Source organism: Myotis nattereri, assembly GCF_964212035.1.
Source record: "Myotis nattereri genome assembly, chromosome: Y".
In the NCBI taxonomy this organism is placed as follows: Eukaryota; Metazoa; Chordata; class Mammalia; order Chiroptera; family Vespertilionidae; genus Myotis; species Myotis nattereri.
Window position 1 is genome coordinate 2,381,193 of NC_138094.1, and position 19,911 is coordinate 2,401,103.

Sequence of the window (19,911 nt, forward strand, 5' to 3'; positions counted from 1 at the left end):
CAGTTAGGGGTGATCAGGCCGGCAGGGGGGAGCAGTTAGGGGTGATCAGGCCGGCAGGGGGGAGCAGTTAGGGGTGATCAGGCTGGCATGGGAGAGCAGTTAGGGGTGATCAGGCCGGCAGGGGGGAGCAGTTAGGGGTGATCAGGCTGGCAGGGGGGAGCAGTTAGGGGCGATCAGGCTGGCAGGGGAGAGCAGTTAGGGGCGATCAGGCCGGCAGGGGGGAGCAGTTAGGGGTGATCAGGCCGGCAGGGGGGAGCAGTTAGGGGCGATCAGGCTGGCATGGGAGAGCAGTTAGGGGCATCAGGCCTGCAGGGGAGGGCAGTTAGGGGCGATCAGGCTGGCATGGGAGAGCAGTTAGGGGCATCAGGCCTGCAGGGGAGGGCAGTTAGGGGCGATCAGGCTGGCATGGGAGAGCAGTTAGGGGCATCAGGCCTGCAGGGGAGGGCAGTTAGGGGCGATCAGGCCAGCAGGGGAGGGCAGTTAGGGGCAATCAGGCCAACAGGCAGAGGGGTTGGGGGCGATCAGGCAGGCAGGCAGGTGAGTGCTTAGAAGCCAACGGTCCCGGATTGCGAGAGGGATGTCTGACTACTGGTTTAGTGTGGGATCGGGCCTAAACCGGCAGTCAGACATCCCCCGAGGGGTCCCGGATTGGAGAGGGTGCAGGCCTGGCTGTGGGCCTCCCCTCCATGCACGAATTTCGTGCACCAGGCCTCTGGTCATAACACAAAAAGCTCTGTCGTTAGAACGAGCCATCTGGGGCCTTGGCGAGCAAGCACGGAAGAGGATTTGATTGGAAATGGCTCTTATTTATGACTGAAGAGGGCATGTGGCAGGAGGCTGGGAGATTAAAAGATAATCCATGCCAGGTATTTAGCAAACTACAGAGGCGGACGTCCGGGGGAGGCCACGGCTGGGTTATCGATGTTCCTTTGCTGGTCTGCATGGTTACTGTTTGTCATTGTTGTTTTCTCAATACGTTTCTACTGATTTCAGAGAGGAAGGGAGAGGGAGGGAGAGAGAAACATCCACCGGCCGCCTCCCGCACGCCCCCCACTGGGGGTCGAGCCTCCAACCCGGGCACGTGCCCCGAGCGGGAATCGAACGTAACTTCTTGGTTCGCAGGTCGACGCTCAACCACTGAGCCACGCTGGCCGGGCTCATCTGTCCTGAGACCTCATTCAAGGGGCTTTTCCATGCAGAAGTTTTCCACACACACACGCACACACGCGCACACGCACACATGCACACACACCCCGAAATGTGTCTGCTTCCTCTTCGTGCTGGGAGTCTCCTGCTCTCTCAAATCAGCCCCTCCCCGTTTGAGCGCCTGCACCCCCCATGCCAGCTCCTCCCTCACTCAGCGGCCTCCACAGAGGACGGGCTTCTAAGGGGCCTGCCTGCCGCCCTCAGGGGTGTGGGTAAAGCCCCCATGAACTCGCCGACGGCCGCCACCACCGCTGTGTGGGGCCCAGCTGTGCGCACCGGCCCCTCCCCTGTGCCGTCCACCTGGCCGGCTCCTGGGCAGGCGGGCCCTGCAGAAACACCCGCAGCCATTGCATTGCAACCTCCCGCCCCCGGGGGGTGGGATGGGGGGCCGAGGGGGGGTTCAGGCGCAGCACAATCCCTTCACCCGCTAAGCCGCCCGACCACGGGGTTTGCGGCGAAGTCTTGCTCTGGCCTAAAGCCAGGCACATGAAAGGGCCACGCGCATTAGCGGGAGAGACGCTGGCTTTGGAGGATCATCCCTGGGCCCCCCCCCCCCCGACACCCCCCCGGGGGGTGGGGATCAGACAGCGGGGATCGCACGCTATAATGAGGTTGCCCGTCTCTCATCGGCGTTGCCAGATCAAACGTGGATGCTGCCGGCGAGGCCGTCAAAGGCCTGACAGAGCGCCGTCGCCGGCCCCGGACGCCCTTTGCACAGCACATGCTGAGTTCCCCGTCCCCGGCCTTCTGATATCTTTCCCCTTGAAGCAAACATAATCCTTCAAAAAGCTCAAGGGAAGAAAACCGGTCAGCCCTGGCCGGTGCGGCTCAGTGGGTAGAGCGCCGGCCTGAGGACTAAAGGGTCTCGGGTTGGATTCCCGGTCGAGGGCACGGGCCTGGGGTTGCGAGCTCGGTCCCCAGTGTGGGGCGTGCAGGAGGCAGCCAGTCCATGATTCTCTCTCGTCATCGATGTTTCTCTCTCTCCATCTCCCTTCCTCTCTGAGATCAATAAACATATATTTTATCTTATTTTTTAAAATATATTTTATTGATTTTTTTACAGAGAGGAAGGGAGAGGGATAGAGAGAAACATCCATCAGCTGCCTCCTGCACACCCCCTCCTGGGGATGTGCCCGCAACCAAGGTACATGCCCTTGACCGGAATCGAACCCGGGACCCTTCAGTCCGCAGGCCGACGCCCTACCCACTGAGCCGCACCGGCCAGGGCCATAAAAACGTATTTTACAAAATGTATGTGACCAGGAGAAAATGCCAGTGGGTCACGTCTGCCCCACAAAATGCCACGAACGCCCGGAAGCCTTCGAGACAGGAGACATGGGTTTTGCGGAGAGACGGCCCACCCTGAGCAGGTGAACGCTCTACCCACTGAGCCACACCGGCCAGGGCTGACCGGTTTTCATGAAACGTAATGGCTAACCTTTCCCACGGGACTCAGGTTACACAGGGCGGACGTGTGAGCCAGGGGCGGGCGGCTGTGGGCCGAACAGCCGGGGCCTTGTTCCCGGGACCTGATCCATGAAGACAGACAGGTCCCCGGAGAAGGGCAGCCGCATGCCCTCACCCCCCTGCTGTCTGTGTCCAGGGGTTACGCTCAGAGGCACGCACACAAGTCCTTTGGTTGATCTCTTACCCCCTCCCCGAAGCCCCGCTCCCCCGCCTTCCCTCTGAGGTCGGACTGTCTGTTCGATGCTTCCCTGGCTCTATTTGGGTTCATCGGTTTATGCTGTTCATTATAATCCACAAATGGTCCTGTGATGTTCATCTTTCTCCGATCGGCTTATTTCGCTCAGCGTCCTGCTCTCCAGGTCCCTCCGTGCTGTAGGCAATGGTAAGAGGTCTTCCTTTTTCAGGGCTGCATACTATTCCATGGTGTGGATGGACCATAGATCTTTAATCCACTCTGCTGATGGGCATTTGGGCTGTTTCCACCTCTTAGCAATTGTCAATGGCGCTGCTGTGAACATAGGGTGCATATGTCCTTTCTGGTGGGTGTTTCTAGGATCTTGGGATACATTCCTTGACTAGAAGTGGGATCACTGGGTCCAATGGGAGTTCCATTTTTAGTTTTTTGAGGAAACACCCGTCTGCATTCCCGCCAGCAGTGCACGAGGGCTCCTTTTTCTCCGCATCCTCGCCAGCACTTGTCATTCGTTGATGTGTTGATCTTTTTTCTCTTTTTTAATGTTTTTTATTGATTTCAGAGAGGAAGGGAGAGGGAGAGAGAGAAACGTCCATGATGAGAGAGAATCACGGACCGGCCGCCTCCTGCACGCCCCCCACTGGGGATGGAGCCCGCAACCCGGGCCTGTGCCCTTGACCGGGAATCGAACCCAGGCCTCCTGGTTCCTAGGTCGATGCTCAACCACGGAGCCACGCCGGCCGGGCCCGGCAAGCCCTTCCCCCAGGGGCCGAGGTCGTTTGGGATGCATGGCCACCTCCCTTCAGGTTGATTCATTTTTTTTTCCTGAAAATAAGAACTGTTTCTCCCCAGAATATCCACCACAAAACACATCATCTCAGTATGTTTCCACTTGCATCTGGGCCATGCTCTCATCCAGGCTTCTAAAAGCAGTGTCAGCCCCGGCCGGTGTGGCTCAGCGGCTAGAGCGTCGGCCTGTGGACTGAAGGGTCCCGGGTTCGATTCCCGGTCAGGGGCACAGGCCCGGGTTGCGGGCTCCATCCCCAGCGCGGGGCGTGCAGGAGGCGGCCGATCCGTGATTCTCTCTCCTCGTGGATGTTTCTCTCCCCGTCCTTTTCTCTCTGAAATCAATAAAAATGTAATTTAAAAAAAAAACACAAAATAGATAAATAAAAGCAGCTCTAGCAGGACGCTGGGCGCCCCAACCAGCGACGCGTTTGGCAAAAGCCAGGTCAGCGCCGTTTGCAGTTTCCGCGAGGAGCCGACACCGTGAAGGAAGCAGAGAAAAATGCCCGAGGGACGGGGAAAGCCACCTGGAGACGTCACCGAGGCTGGCCTCGGCGGCCCCCCCGGACTGTCGCTGTCGGGAAACATACACGGGCGCCAGCCCGCAAGCCGCTGCTGATTGCTGTGAGTGGCAGTGAGCGAGGAGGGGTGCTCACGTGTCGCCACAGAGGAGGAATTTTAGCAGAAACGAAAGGCCGACCGCCAGCCGGGGGTCAGGGTTCGGGAGGTCGCCAAGCTCGCTGGGCGTTTGACCTTGTCCCGCCCGGGAAGGGTGGCGTGCGGGAGGTGTTCTTGTGCGTGAGCCGTTAGCATGAGCAATTAAAAGCTGGGGTTTTTTTAAATATATATATATATATATATACATATATATATATATATTATGGATTTTTTACAGAGAGGAAGGGAGAGGGATAGAGAGTGAGAAACATCGATGAGAGAGACACATTAATCAGCCGCCTCCTGCACGCCCCCCACTGGGGATGGAGCCCAAACCCAGGTACATGCCCTTGACTGGATTCGAACCCGGGACCCTTCAGTCCGCAGGCCGACGCTCTATCCACTGAGCCACACCGGTCAGGGCAAAAGCTGTTTTTTTATTCCTCACTTGAGGATCTTTTTCCATTGATTTTTTAAAAAATATGTTTTGATTGAATTCAGAGAGAAAAGGAGAGAGAGAAACATCCATGATGAGAGGGAATCATGGACCGGCTGCCTCCTGCACCCCCCCCCCCCGCCACTGGGGATCAAGCCCGCAACCCGGGCATGTGCCCCGACCAGGAATCGAACCCTGACCTCCTGGTTCCTAGGTGGACGCCCAACCACTGAGCCACACCAGCCGGCGGCCTGAGCTCCTGGAATTCTGGCTTCCTCGCCGTGACTCACAGGTCCACCCGGGACCCAGACCCTGCGGCCCTCCTGGAAGTGGCCAACAGCCGCCTCTACGCCAACTGCCTGTGTGGCCGGCACCCCTGTCACCCCGCCTGCGACGGCGTGAGGTTTTTTCCCCGCAGGGCCAGGCCCGGCCGCCCCGACCAGAATGCGATCCCAAACCCCCCTGGAAATGTTTGTAAACCGTGGCATTCCGCCCCGATGACACCGTGCAATTACTCGTCGGAGAAGAGCGCTGAGGGCCACGGAATCCGCCTCCCGGCCGAAAACAAGACGCGCAGAACGCGCTAATGACATGTCATTGTCTTCCAACACCAGGGGCTTTCCAAGGAGAGGGGGTACAGTGTCCCCGGGGCCTGGTACCCGTCGTACTGGCGTTTCCACCCCTGAGTTCCTAGCAAACCTCTCAGATCCAGTGCAGAGCAAAGGGGCCCGGCCAGAGTGGCTCAGGGGTGGAGCGTCGACCTAGGAACCAGGAGGTCATGGTTCGATTCCCGGTCAGGGCACAGGCCCGGGTTGCAGGCCCCGTCCCCAGTGGGGGACATGCAGGAGGCAGCCGACCCATGATTCTCTCATCATGGATATTTTTCTCTCTCTCTCCCTCTCTGAAATCAATAAAAGTAAATAAACCTATATATATAAAAGCCTAATATGCAAATTGTCCCCTTGGGTGGGAATTCAACCCACTGGGAGCTCGACCGGTTGCTATGACGTGCGCTGACCACCAGGGGGCAGTGCGGAAGGAAGGCCCTGGCCAGCAGCCGGCAGCCGGCAGCCGCTAGGGACCCCCTAGCTGTGCACAAATTTCGTGCACTGGGCCTCTAGTAACTAGATACATAGCAAAGGGGACCTTCTACCTGCCGGCATTTGATGCTCATTCCCTAACTCCTCTGATAACTCTCCCCAAAATAACTGCAAGGCCCAAGACCAAATGAGACACCACACGAGAACCATAGGACCACCTGGGACCCAGACCGAATGAGACGCCAAACGAGAAACACACATTGTGCAAAGACATCAGCTCCAGGGGCAATGTGTTGGGAGTATCAGAGGGAAGGTCATATGTGACTCGATTTCATAATGCACAACGGCGGGACACGGAGCCCCCGGGAGTCCTCCGTGACATTCTTGCCCTGACCGGGACTCGAACCCTGACCTCCTGGTTCACAGGCCGATGCTCCACCCCTGAGCCACACCAGCCGGGCTCAGAGTGTTTTTTTAAGATATTTGCATTGATTTCAAAGAGGGAGGGAGAGGGACAGAGAGAGAGAGAGAGAGAGAGAGAGAGAGAATCGTCAGCGAGGAGAGAGAATCACGGATCAGCTGCCTCCTGCACGGGGATCGAGCCTGCAACCCGGGCAGGTGCCCTTGACCGGGAATCGAACCCGGGACCTCCTGGTTCCTAGGTCAGGCTTACAGAAAGCTTTAGGAACACATCCTGGAATACACCCCATAAATGCCAGGCTAATGTCAGGGCGAAATCTCCCACCTTGTTCGACCCCTAGAGGCCGGAGAGTCAAGATTTAGACGCGTTGCGTTTCATTTGCACGGGGGGGGGGGGGGGGGGATGTAAGCAGGTGAAAGAATGACTAGAGACCCCCGTTTTTCCCGATTTTGTGTGAAAAATGGGATTTCTGTCTCGCTGCTTCCCGGCGACGCGTGCTTCCTCCTGGTGCTGATGTATGCGCCGTCGGTTGGAGAGTGCGGGGCGATTAATCACACCCACGGGGGGCCTGGGAGCCGTCGTGCCGGCCGCGGGCTAGCGGGGTCGGGCCATTCATCACGGCTCTGCCTTACCTTCCCGCCGACTTCCAGGGGGAACGTGCTTTAATGAGCGGTCGCCGGGGAGGACGTGATGAATGGAGGGCGATGGCGGAGACAGGGCAGTCACTGGCCAGGGACAGGCCGCGCCCGCGAAGACATCAGCTCCAAGAACAAGGTGCTCCCGGCGGGACCCCGAGCACCAGGGGGGTGTCCCAGCCAAAGGGACAGCGTAGGACCCGGCGGGCTGGCCTCCTTACACAGAGGCGATCCAGCTAGGACCTCGAGCTCCGGTCAGGCATTCTGCTTCAGCGGAGAAGTTCTAAGGGGCCAGGATGTCAGGGCTGTCCCCCAAGTACGTAAAAACAAAGAACAGACCAAGCCGTAGCCGACGTTTGGAGGGAAAGATGCCGCAGGCAGGGAGGGAGGTGGGCCCGGCCGGCCAGTGTGGCTCAGTGGTTGGGCGTCGACCTAGAAACCAGGAGGTCAGGGTTCGGTTCCCGGGTTGCGGGCTCGATCCCCAGTAGGGGGCGTGCAGGAGGCAGCCGATGCGCGGTTCTCTCTCCTCATGGATGTTTCTCTCTCTCTCTCTCTCTCTCTCTCTCTCTCTCTCTCTCTCTCCCTTCTTCTCTGAAATCAATAAAAATATGTATTTTTAAAAATCAACAAAACAAAAACCAAACGAAGGGCTGGCAATGATGGAAGCGGGGTTTTTCCTCGTTGCATTTTACAGACGCAAGTGCCTCCCCCTTTCCTGCATCTCAGGGGGGAGGCATGAGGGAGCAGCTTTCCAAACGCCCATGTTGTGTGCGAAAGAGGATATTGTGGGTGCAATCCGTTGGTGGGTGGGTGGGCATATGGGAGTTTATTCTTTCAACGAAGAAATCTGAACATGTAAGAAGAGTCATAGATGGATGGATAGATAGGTCAGTGGATAGATAGATAGATGATAGATAGATATGTGGAGAGATAGATGTGTAGATAGATACATAGATATGTAGATAGATACATAAATATGTACATAGATAGACATGTAGATAGGTAGGTAGATACATATGTAGATAGAGAGATAGATGTGTAGCTAGATACTTAGATATGTAGGTAGGTAGGTAGATAGATAGATAGATAGATAGATAGATAGATAGATAGATATGTGGAGGGATAGATGTGTAGATAGATATGTAGATAGATGATAGATAGATAGATAGATAGATAGATAGATAGATGATAGATAGACAGACATGCAGATAGGTAGGTAGATACATATGTAGATAGAGAGATAGATGTGTAGCTAGATACTTAGATATGTAGGTAGATAGATAGATACATAGACAGATAGATAGATAGATAGACATGTAGATAGGTAGGTAGATACATATGTAGATAGAGAGATAGATGTGTAGATAGATACTTAGATATGTAGATAGATACATAGATAGATAGATGATAGATAGATAGATAGATAGATAGATATAGATAGATAGATATGTGGAGAGATAGATGTGTAGATACATAGATATGTAGATAGATATGTAGATAGATAGATAGATAGATAGATAGATAGATAGATAGATAGATAGATAGATATGTGGAGAGATAGATGTCTAGATAGATACATAGATATGTAGATAGATATGTAGATAGATAGATAGATAGATAGATGATAGATAGATAGATATGGTATTCAGATGGATGTATACATATCTAAATACTAGAGGCCCAGTGCACAAATTTGTGCATGGGATCAATCCCTTGGCCTGGCTGATCGGGGCTGATTGGGGCCAGGGCAGGTTGGCCGGGGAGAGGGCCCATGGGCGGTTGGCTGTGGGAGCGCACTGACCACCAGGGGGCAGCTCCTGCATTGAGCGTCTGCCCCCCCGGTGGCCAGTGCACGCCATAGCGACTGGCCGTTCTGCCGTTCGGCCGATTTGCATATTAGCCTTTTATTAGGCAGGATTGTGTATTATCCAAGCGCACGCCTCCTGAGTAACAGGAAGGTGAGTTTGCGGACAGATGTCTGTCCCGTGCGGTCAGCCCCCCTCTGACCGCGCTGGCCTGTGGTCCCGGTGACGGCTGTGAACACACTCTGTCCGGCGGTCTCCCTCCTTCCCCTGCAGCTGCAAGGACGCCATCTCCCGATTCCGGATACAGAAACGCAGAAACGACCCTGGAGGCGACGGCCCCCACTGCCTCACAGATTCCGGCCCCCCGTGGGAAAAGGGCCTCCCAGACGTGCGGGCCCTGTTCTGGGGTCATCGGCCAAGTGTCCGAGCGGAGAGAGGGGACAGGGGAGGAGGGAGAGGGAGGGAGGGGAGGCAGGGGGAGACGGGGGGACAGAGCAGGCATTTGTGCGCACGGAGGACGTGTGTGGGCATGGCGTCTGCTGAGGGCCGCCAGCCTCAGGAGTGAGCACGGGCCTCTGGGGCCGGAGTTTGGATCTGAGAGGCCGAGTCCTCGCTCTATGGGCCCCACCAGCCCCACTCGTGGGAGGGGGGGGTGGTGGGAGGACATGGGAACCAGACAAGGGCGGTGTTCAGGGGGCGTCGCGGCCCTTCCCGGCCGCTGGAGAAACTGAAAAGCATCCCGGCTCCCACCGCGTTGTCGTGGCAACCGCGTCCAACTCCCTGCTCCCCCTTTTCTGATGGTAACCGGTCCCCCCCCCCCGCCCCCCGCACCCGGCATAAACTTGGCCTTGTCCTCCTCCCTGTTCAGCTCCAGAGGCAAGCCCCTTGCGGCCGGCTGGCCAGGCACAGTCTGTGACTCCGTCTCTGTGTGAGCCGTCCGTCCGTCCGTCCGTCCGTCCGTCCGTCGGGCAGGATGCCGGAGCAGGAGTGGGTCGACCAGACGTCCGCCGCGGCACAAATAGCGGGCTACGGGCCGGCTGGTGTGGCTCAGGGGTTGAGCGGCCGCTTATGCACCAGGGGGGTCGCGGTTGGATTCCCAGTCCGGGGGGACATGCCCCGGTGGCAGGCGCTCAAACCCCAAGGGTCACGGGTTCGATTCCTCGTCAAGGGCGTGGGCCTGGGTTGCAGGCTCGATCCCAAGCCCTGGTTGGCAGGGGTGTGTGTGGGAGGAGAACAAGGAGAGGGAGGCCCTGGCCGGTGTGGCTCAGTGCATAGCGCGTCGGCCTGAAGGGTCCTGGGTTCGATTCCCGGTCGAGGGCATGTACCTGGGTTGCAGGCACATCCCCAGTGGGGGGTGTGCAGGAGGCAGCTGATCGATGTCTCTAACTCTCTATCCCTCTCCCTTCCTCTCTGTAAAAAATCAATAAAATATATATTTTTAAAAAAAGGAGAGGGAGGAGGATGAGGAGGAAGAAGAGGAGATGAAGGGAGAAGGAGCAGGGGGCGTGCAGGAGGCCAGTGGGCGTGTCCCCAACATCAGTGACCGGCGCTGCAGACTCTGACAGCGGAGCAGGAAAGAAGGTGCGAACTGGAGACAGAGGAAACATCCCTGAACCCCTCGGGGCAACGAACTCCGGCCCCTGCTCTCGTCCCCCGGACGGACGGACGGACGCCGGGATGACGGGTGGGGGCCTGGACAGTGATGAATCGCGGGCGGAACGGACGTTGCCCGCCTCATCGGATGCCCTCCCCGCTCTGCGTCTCCGTTTCTGGACTCGGGGGGCTGTCACTTGTTTGGGAATTAGCCGCGGGATTTCAGACGGCGGCAGTGAGGAGGAACTTGCTTTTTTTTTTTTTGTTTTAACTTTTCTATGGCCCTTTGCCTAAAGTAAAGGCTGCGATCCCCGGATGTTGTGTGGCTTCTTTATTTTATTTTTTAATATGTTTTTGTTGATTTCTGAGAGAGGGAGGGAGAGGGAGAGAGAGAGAAACATCGATGATGAGAGAGAATCATGCATCGGCCGCCTCCTGCACGCGCCCCACTGGGGATGGAGCCCGCAACCCGGGCCTGTGCCCTGTGCATGTGTCTGACCGCAAGCACACACGTGTGACCCCGTCAGGTGCCCCTGAAGGCAGGTGGCTGGGTGTGTGCGTGTGATGTAAGGGGGTGCAGCTCGGGGAGGGGAGGGGCAGGCAGGAGAGGAGGCGGGGGAGCTGGTAGGGGTCTGTCTCAGCCACAGCCCTGCCGGAGCCCGTCCCAGGCAATGGTCAGGGGCGTGGAGGCCCCCCCACCCCGCCCTGAGCTGACCGGCCAGCTGGCCTCCCTCTGCCCTCAGCAGCGAGCCCTGCCCGTGACCGGCCCTCATCCAGGGGGCGACGCCTCCCGTTCCTGCAGGATGCACGGGGTCCAAGCTTCATCTCCGAGGCAGCGTCTGCAAGCCATTAGCAGCCGGTGCGGGAGCCGGGAGCCGGGCAGGGAGCCGGGCAGCCGGCCAGGGCCAGGGGTCACCACGCCCAGCTGCCGAGGGACCTGCCCTGGACCTGTTCTCACTGTCTCCGCAAATCCAAAGGAAACCCCACTTTTTCCGAAGACGCCGGTGCAGAGAACGGCAATGTCGGGAGCGTGCGTTGGACCAGTTGGCGGCGGCCGCACGCTGGCCTGGGCCGGGGAGACCCAGGGATGTATCTGATCGGTGCAACGAGCAAGCGACTCACTCGAGGATATTTTTTCCATGGATTTTTAAAAATATATTTTTTATTGATTTTTTTTACAGAGAGGAAGGGAGAGAGAGATAGAGAGTTAGAAACATCGATGAGAGAGAAGCATCGACCAGCTGCCTCCTGCACGCCCCCCACTGGGGAGGTGCCCGCAACCCAGGTACATGCCCTTGAGCAGAATCGAACCCGGGACCCTTTGGTCCGCAGGCTGACGCTCTATCCACGGAGCCACACCGGCCGGGGCTAATGGTATATATTTTTTAAAGATTTGGGAAACAGGGATACGTTTCACCGACTGTCATTTCAAGCCCCCGCCCCCCACTCGCAAAACCGTGTGAGAGTCAGATTTCGGGAAAGCAGCGCCAACTGCACAAGGAAACGCCCCCGTTTCTAGGTCAGTACCCGCCGTGCCAGTAACCCGCGCCTCAGCCTCTCTCCCCAACCCTCACGTCGGCACCCACGCACGGGGACACGCACACGGGGAGCTGACGCAATGAACTCGCGTGAGTCCCTTCGAGAGAAATATCACCACGGACGCGTTCATGGGGACGCTTTTAAGGTGTGAGCATCTGCACCCAGAGCGCTGACTTTTCAATTCAGGCCTACACACACACACACACACACACACACACACACACACACGTTTTAAAATATACAAACTATATAAATATACACACAGCGTTTGTCCTCTAACGGGACGGGGCAAAATGGACACGAAGAAGGCCGCAAGTGTTTTCCAATGTGTTTTTAAAACGTTCTACAATAAGACTGACTTTTTAAATGTAGATATACTAGAGGTCCGGTGCACGAAATCGGTGCATGGGGGCTGGGGGGCGGGGGACACTCGGCCCAGCCTGCACCCTCTCACAATCCAGAACCCCTCAGGGGGTGTCCGACTGCTGGTTTAGGCCCAATCCCACACAGCCCTCTTGCAATCTGGGATGCTGGCTCCTAACCGCTCACCTGCCTGCCTGCCTGATTGCCCCTAACCACCTCTGCCTGCCTGCCTGATCGCCCCTAACCACTTGCCTGCCTGCCTGCCTGATCACCCCTAACCACTCGCCTGCCTGCCTGATCGCCCCTAACTGCTCGCCTGCCTGCCTGATCGCCCCTAACCGCTCGCCTGCCTGCCTGATCGCCCCTAACCACTTGCCTGCCTGCCTGCCTGATCACCCCTAACCACTCGCCTGCCTGCCTGATCACCCCTAACCGCTCGCCTGCCTGCCTGATCGCCCCTAATCACTCGCCTGCCTGCCTGATCGCCCCTAACCACTCACCTGCCTGCCTGATCGCCCCTAACCACTCTGCCTGCCTGATCGCCCCTAACCACTCGCCTGCCTGCCTGATCGCCCCTAATCACTCGCCTGCCTGCCTGATCGCCCCTAACCACTGGCGTGCCTGCCTGATCACCCCTAACCACTCACCTGCCTGCCTGATCGCCCCTAACCACTCTGCCTGCCTGATCGCCCCTAATCACTCGCCTGCCTGCCTGATCGCCCCTAACCACTGGCCTGCCTGCCTGATCACCCCTAATCACTCGCCTGCCTGCCTGATCGCCCCTAACCACTGGCCTGCCTGCCTGACCACCCCTAACCACTCGCCTGCCTGCCTGATCACCCCTAATCACTCGCCTGCCTGCCTGATCGCCCCTAACCACTGGCCTGCCTGCCTGACCACCCCTAATCACTCGCCTGCCTTCCTGATCGCCCCTAACCACTCACCTGCCTGCCTGATTGCCCCTAACCGCCTCTGCCTCAGCCCCCACTGCCTCAGCTTCATCTGGAAGGTCGTCTAGAAGGACGTCCGGAATGATGTCTGGAAGGTCATTTGGCTGTCCAGTCTAACTAGCATATTACGCTTTATTATATATATAAATATATATATAATATTATATATTCCTTCCTGAGAGGAAGGAAGAGGGAGGGAGAGAGAGATAGAAACACCAATGATGAGAATCATGGATCTGCCTGCCTCCCGCACGCCCCCTACTGGGGATCGAGCCCGCAACCCGGGCCTGTGCCCTTGACCAGGAATCGAACCCTGACCTCCTGGTTCACAGGTCGACGCTCACCCACTGAGCCATGCCGGCTGGGCACAATAAGACTGACTTTTAACTCATGTTCAAGGAGAAGCACTGGGTTAAAAACACAGAAACTGGCCATGAGCGGCCTCATGTGCAGTTTGGGTCAAATTCGGGGGTCCTGACGAACGCGAACACGTCCGGGGATGCAGAGGCCCCAGCCGCGAATGTGCAGCACAAGCTTGAGGGTGGCCTCTCTCCACCCTCCCCACCCCCCCCACCCGACCACACTCTCCCCCCCCACCCCGGGGCTCCCCAAACACCTGGCCGCCTGCCCACAGACACCTCTTCACAGGCGAGGCCACGCCCCGGCTGAGTGCACTCCCCACAAACCCTCGAGCCAGGCTGATCTGGGGCCTCGCACATCTTAATTGTTTGCTTGCTTTTCCTTGGCAGCAGGCTGCTGCTCTGAGTGGAAGAGGCTAATCAGCAGCTTAGCTCCGTTTTGCCAAAACAAACAGCTCCCAATTACCGCTGGGCGCAGCCTCCGTGTCTAGCGGCAGCCTAGCCACCCCAGGGACACCACGAATACCTCTCTAGGGCCGGGGGGCACCCGAGGCTGCCAGCACCTGCATGTAGCTTCCCGCGAGGTCCCACCCGCCTCTCCCGGTCCCAGTAGAGAAGCTGCACCGCCTCCCTTCCGTGCAGGCCGAGCGGTTTTATTTTTCAATCTTTATCGTTGAAAGTCTGTTTTTGTTCATCAGTTCACGCTGTCACTTGGATTCCACGTAGGAGTGAGGTCGTGGGGTACGTGTCTTTCTCCGACCGGCTCGTTTCGCTCAGCGTGATGCCCTCCAGGTCCCGCCGTGCTGTGGCGAAGGGTGAGAGTTCTTCCTTTTTCAGGGCTGCGTAGTATTCCACGGTGTTGCTGGACCACGGCGTTTTGGCCGCTGGAGGCAGGCAGAGCGCTGGCGCCGCCTTTGAGGAAGCAGAGGCCGGGAAGGAGCGAGTGGCGGGCGTGCCAGTCCACACTGGGGTGGCCCTCCCCCCAGGTCCGAGGCTCAGCTGGCCGCTGCCACCCCCCGTGGTCTCCGCGGCGACCCCCCAGCCTGCACAGGGCAGGGAGTCCCTCTCCAGCGAAAGGAGAGTCGCCTTAACAGGGACGGGCTGTCTTCCGCAAGATCTCGCCCTTTCCCCTCTCCTTTCACCTTCTAGGGCCGTGGTCGGCAAACCGCGGCTCGCGAGCCACATGCGGCTCTTTGGCCCCTTGAGTGTGGCTCTTCCTAAGCCTTGGGAGCACCCTCATTCAGTGAATAACCATGTACCTGCCTATGTAGTTGAAGTTCAAAAAAGTTGGCTCTCCAAAGAAATGTCAGTCGTGGTGCTGTTGATATTTGGGTCTGTTGACGAATGAGTTTGCCGACCGCAGTTCTAGTGGTTTGAGGAAATGGCATAGAGCCGGTCGGTGCCATGCGGGCCCAGGTCCGTGCCACGGGAGCTCACGGGAGCATCATAGGCTGGCACACGACGAGCGGCGCCATGCAGAGCCACCATGCCAGTGGGCCAGCCCTGTCCCCGAGCTCTGCGCCCCAGACGTACAGCACCCACTACGCCAGCTCCGCCGGCATTAACCGGAGCCGTGGCCGGTGCTCAGCAGGGCACCTGCGCCCGGGGCTCGGGCTCCATCGCCCCCAGATTGAGGCCCTCAGTGGCTTCCCCTCTGCGTCTGGTATGTGAAGTCAGGTGGGTGCTGGAGCCTCAGGTCACACGGCGCCCGCTCGCCTTCCCAGGCACGGCTCCCGGCTCCCCGCTCCCTGGCGCCCCACCCCGGCACCCCAGGCCTCGCCCAACCTCTCCCTGCTCACGCCTCCTCGCCCCAGGTCTCTGTCACCCTCTGCCGCCTGCAGGGACCTGGGCGCGGTGCCTGGAGGGCCTGGGCGGGCGATGCCCACGCTGATGGATCCCAGAATATAGCTCTGGCTGTCCTCAACCCCCCCCCCCCCCGCAGCCGCCCCCGCCCGCTGCCAGCACCTGCTGTGTTTGGTGGGTGGCCAGTCATTGGCGTCCGAGTGTCCCCGGGAACTGGCCTCTCGCCCATCCTCATGCCCGCAGGCAGCTGCACCAGGGAGGGGCTGGGGGCTCGATTCCCCAAGGGGGGGGGGGGCGTGCAGGGGGCAGCGGGGCCATGATGCTCTCTCCTCATTGATGTCTCTCTCTCTCTCCCTCTCCCTTCCGCTCTGAAATCTATAAAACTTTTTTATTTTTTAAAAAAAAGGGGGGAGCAGGAAAGCGTGACGATGTGCAAGCAGCGTGTGCTGGTGCCATGCGGGTAAGTGGGCCGGGATACAGGTGCGGGCAGCCTCCCAGCGCCTGCCCGTGCGGGCACCGCGCCCTGCCTGCCCGCCTGCCCCGCGGGCAGCTAATTAAAATGTGATCAGGATTCCCGGGCGCGGCGCGCGCTGTCAGCAGTTTCTCTTCCGAGGGAAGCCCCGCCAACAGCCCACAAGGGGAGCCTTTCAGGGCGCTGGCTGCCCTGGTTTCACCGGCGGCGGCTCCGCACAAAGAAGCAGCAAGAAATTAAAGGAGACTGTTTCTTCCCGGGGAGGGAGCGCGCGGCCCTGTTTTGTGGCGTTTTTTGTTTGTTTTTTTTGTTTCTCTTTCTGTGGTTGAAACAGCAGCGTGGGTGACCCTCCCGGCGGGCGGGGCGGGGCGGGGCGGGGTCGGAGCCAGGTTGGTGGCGCGGGAGGCGCCTCCTCCAGGAAGCCCTCCAGGAATGCCACCGCCGCGGGAGAGGGGGCCTCGGTCCGCCCTCCCCCACATCCAGGGGGACCGCTACGTGCTGCTTCTCGGAGAAGAAACAGAGCCGCGCACTCAGGCAAATTCCTAAAATCCTACAGGGAATCTCCACCCGGAGTGGGTTTTTTCCTCCTTTTTAAAAAAATTTTATTGTTGATTTTTAGAGAGAGTGGAAGGGACGGGAGGAAAGACAGGGAGAGAGAAACGCCGACGTGAGAGAGAGACATTGATTGACTGCCTCCCGCAGGCGCCCCGACCAGGGCTGGGGTTGGAGCCGCAAACCCGGGAAAGTGCCCTTGACGGGATTCGAACCCAGGACCCTCCCGTCCGAAGACGGGCTGAGCCACCCTGGCTGGGGCCAGCCTGTATCTTCAGGGCAGAGGCCTCCCACCCCCACCCCGCCTCTGCCCGGCTCCTCCCGGCCTCCGCGGGCGAGAAGCCGGACCCGACAACAGGTGGGAAGGTGAGGGCGGGGGCGGGGGCGAGGGCAGATGGAGGCCATGGGCGCCGGAGAGGAAGGGCTCAGAGAGCGCGCGCTCGGGGCCCTGGGGCCGGGCAGCTGCGCGGTGCGCCTCCGCCCAGCCCCTCGCGGCGGCCGTGCGCCCCGCACCCGGCGCCCGGGTCCCCATTGGGGTCTCGCCACTGTGCCCAGCGCGCTTTCCCCTGCACCTGCGCCCCCCAGACACTCACACACGCTCCCCACCCTCGGGGGTGGGCGGATAATGACGGACCCCGGATCTGCTGGGAGCATCCGCACGCCGCCCCTCTGGCCCCGCGTCCCCTCCATCTCTTCCGAATTCACTGACAAGACCCCGAAGCGTTGGGGCTCGGAACGGGGGCGCGCGCACCACCACGCCCGGCCCCACGCGCCTCGGCCGGGGTGCCCTCCCCGAGGCTTCAAGCGTCGGCCCGCCGGCACCTGCGGGGCCGGGCACGTCTCGCGGGTCCTGGGCGCGCCCCTCGCCTCCCGCCTCGCTCGCTGCGCCCACGGCGCCGACGCCCCCCCCCCCCCCAGCACCCGGCCCCGCCTCGCCACCAGCGCCGGGTCCGCGCGCGCCGCAGTCCCGGGAAACTACCGACCCCGCACGCCCACCGTCGGAATCTGCCGGGCTGCGCTCCCTCCGCAAGGACAGCGCCCGCGGTTGGCCGCCGGGGGAAGGCAGCTGGGGAGGCGGGCTGCAGCCCGGCTTCTCTCTCCCGCGGCGGGAGGCGGCTGGAAAGAGGGTCCGAGCCCCCGGGCTGCGAGTCCAGGCGGAGGGACAGCGGACCTGCCGGCCGCGCTGGCGAGAAGTTGGGCGCCGAGGCCGAGGCGCGCGCCCCCCGTGCGCCCCCCGTGCGCCCCCGTGAGCCCCCCGTGCGCCCCCCGTGCGCCCCCGTGCGTCCCCGCGCGCCCGCAGCGGCGGAGGCCGGCGCGTCTCCGTACCTGGAAGAGCTGGAAGAAGGCGGAGAGGCGCGTGAGCTGCAGGCTGAGGCACCGGGAGGCGCAGCGGGCGCGCGGGACGCTCCCGGCCGACCACGACTCGTCCGGCCGCCGCGCCGCCGCCCCCGGGCCGGCCGCCAGGCTGCGCCCGCAGGCCGCCAGCCAGAGGCAGAGGGTCAGCGCCGCGCCGGGCGCCCGGGGCACCATGGCTGCGGTGGGGCGCGGGGCCGAGGCTCCCAGCTCCGCCGGGGACCGCGCGGCGCTGCGACTCGGCTGCAAAGTTCAATCATTCAACTCCGGCCCCGGCGTCCCCCGCCCGCCTCCCGCCCCGCGCGGCCTCGGGGGCGGGGAGGTGGGGACAGACGCCGCGCCATTGGCTGGGGGGAGAGTGAGTGACAGGAGGGGCCGGGAGGTGGGCGGGTCTGAGGGCTGCCAGCCGGGGCGCGCGCAAAGGGAGGGCGGTGGTGACGGGTGCCCAGCGCGCACTCGTCTCCGGGGGGCTCGGCCTCCCACGCAGGCTACCCCACCCGCCGCGCTCGCTCCTTCCCGCCCCGCCATCCAGGTCAACGTCAGGTGTGGACACGCCCGGGCCTGGGCCGGGAGCTGCGGCCTCGGGAAGGGGGGGTCAGGGGCCCCACTGCGTCCGTCCACGCCTTGCGCGTCTGGCTTTGCCTCCCCAGGTGGTGGGCACGGGCTGAGCCAGGCTGGAAAGGGTCCAGGTTTTCTTCCTTCCTCCCTCCCGCACCCTTCCTTCTCCCCTCCCTTCATCCCTCCCTCCTGCTTCCTTCCCCCCTCCTCGCCCCCCGCCCAGCTCTCTCCTTCCCCCTCCCTCCCTCCCTCCCTCCCTTCGCCCCCCCCCCCTTCCCTTATGATTACCTGGAAAGGGGCCTGAGTACACAGCCCATGGCATGCGCTAAGTGGGCCCACACCTGCTTCCCCAGGTGTGGTTTCTAGAAGCGCCGCTCGCCCATGGGAGCGAGCTATTCACACCAGGAATCTGTCCGCAACCCTCTCTTCCCCTGGCACCTGCCCCGCGCCCCTCCATTCTGCCTTTCAGCAGTGAAACGGCTGCCATCGTCTGTTGGGATCTTCCCCGAAGCTTGTTCGCCACACACGTCCCCCCTGCAGACAGGGCCGTGCAGGAGACGGGCCAGGGGATGTATTACACCCACCCCCCACCTCCCCACTCCCCCACCCCCCACCACCCAGCTCCGCGGGCAGTGGCACTGCTAAGCCCTGGCTGGCCAGGTGCAGGCGCAGGGGGTGCAGGAGGGGACCCTGGAGGCCGGATCTGGGCCTGGGGTGTTTATGCAGCCCAATCGAGCCAACAAGACGGATGCTCCCCGCCCCACACTCCCATAGTCCATGTGGAACAACTGACTCAAGTCACCCCATTCCCAACCAGAAGGGCTTCCAGGTTCCAAACCCAGGGACCCTGTGAGCACCCAGCAGGCACCCAGCCTCATGGGGGACACACCTCCCAGGGCCTCCGTGGGCATAGCCAGGGCCCAGGGCACCCAGCCTCATGGGGGACACACCTCCCAGGGCCTCCATGGGCACAGCCAGGGCCCAGGGCACCCAGCCTCATGGGGAACACACCTCCCAGGGCCTCCGTGGGCATAGCCAGAGCCCAGGGCACCCAGCCTCATGGGGGACACACCTCCCAGGGCCTCCGTGGACACCCAGCGGGCACCCAGCTCATGGGGGACACACCTCCCAGGGCCTCCGTGGGCACAGCCAGGGCCCAGGGCACCCAGCCTCATGGGGGACACACCTCCCAGGACCTCCGTGGGCACAGCCAGGGCCCAGGGCACCCAGCCTGCTCATGGACACAGCACTGAGTTCGGGCCTCTTTGTGCAGTGCGTGGGGTTTGTTTGCAAGTTGCAGTGTGCAATCCTTTCCCCGCTCTTCCCCGTCACTGCAGCCTTACGGCCCTCCTGCTAAATGACATGACGCCGCCAGCAGCTACTGCCTTACACCCGAGGGTCTGCCGCCAGCTCACCAGCTTACCTGTCCGCCGGCATGTGGTCCAGGCAGCGCGGCCAATGGAAGGAACTGCTCCGTGTGCTTCTGGAGCTGTTCTGTCCACCAGGGCCCCCAGGCAGCGAGTGTGTGGCCCGCGTGATCACCAGACAGGGCCGTGCCAGAGACGGGGCCGCATGTAGTTCACGGTTCCTCAGCCACCAGCTCGACGTTCATTTCTACGAAGGTCCGGGTATGTGGCGACTCAGCCGTAGGCGTTAGCAGGACAAGGTCTCACCCACTGCAGCCGGAAACATGAGGGTGCTGGTGTGAGCTCCCCTGAGCTCA

General features: G+C 60.7%; 1 protein-coding gene across 3 annotated transcripts in view; it reads right to left on the reverse strand.

Moving 5' to 3' along the window:
- Window positions 1-17,807, reverse strand: part of LOC308512219 (anosmin-1-like) — a gene marked incomplete at its 5' end in the record, with an annotated part of 62,219 nt that extends 44,412 nt beyond the window's left edge. For all 3 annotated transcript variants that reach the window (XR_013995469.1, XM_081082020.1, XM_081082021.1), the window contains one exon: window positions 17,604-17,807. Coding sequence is in view for 2 of the 3 variants with exons in the window: in XM_081082020.1 (XP_080938146.1) it covers window positions 17,604-17,807 (204 nt within the window). The remainder of the gene's footprint in view (window positions 1-17,603) is intronic.
- Between the last annotated feature and the right edge of the window lie 2,104 nt (window positions 17,808-19,911).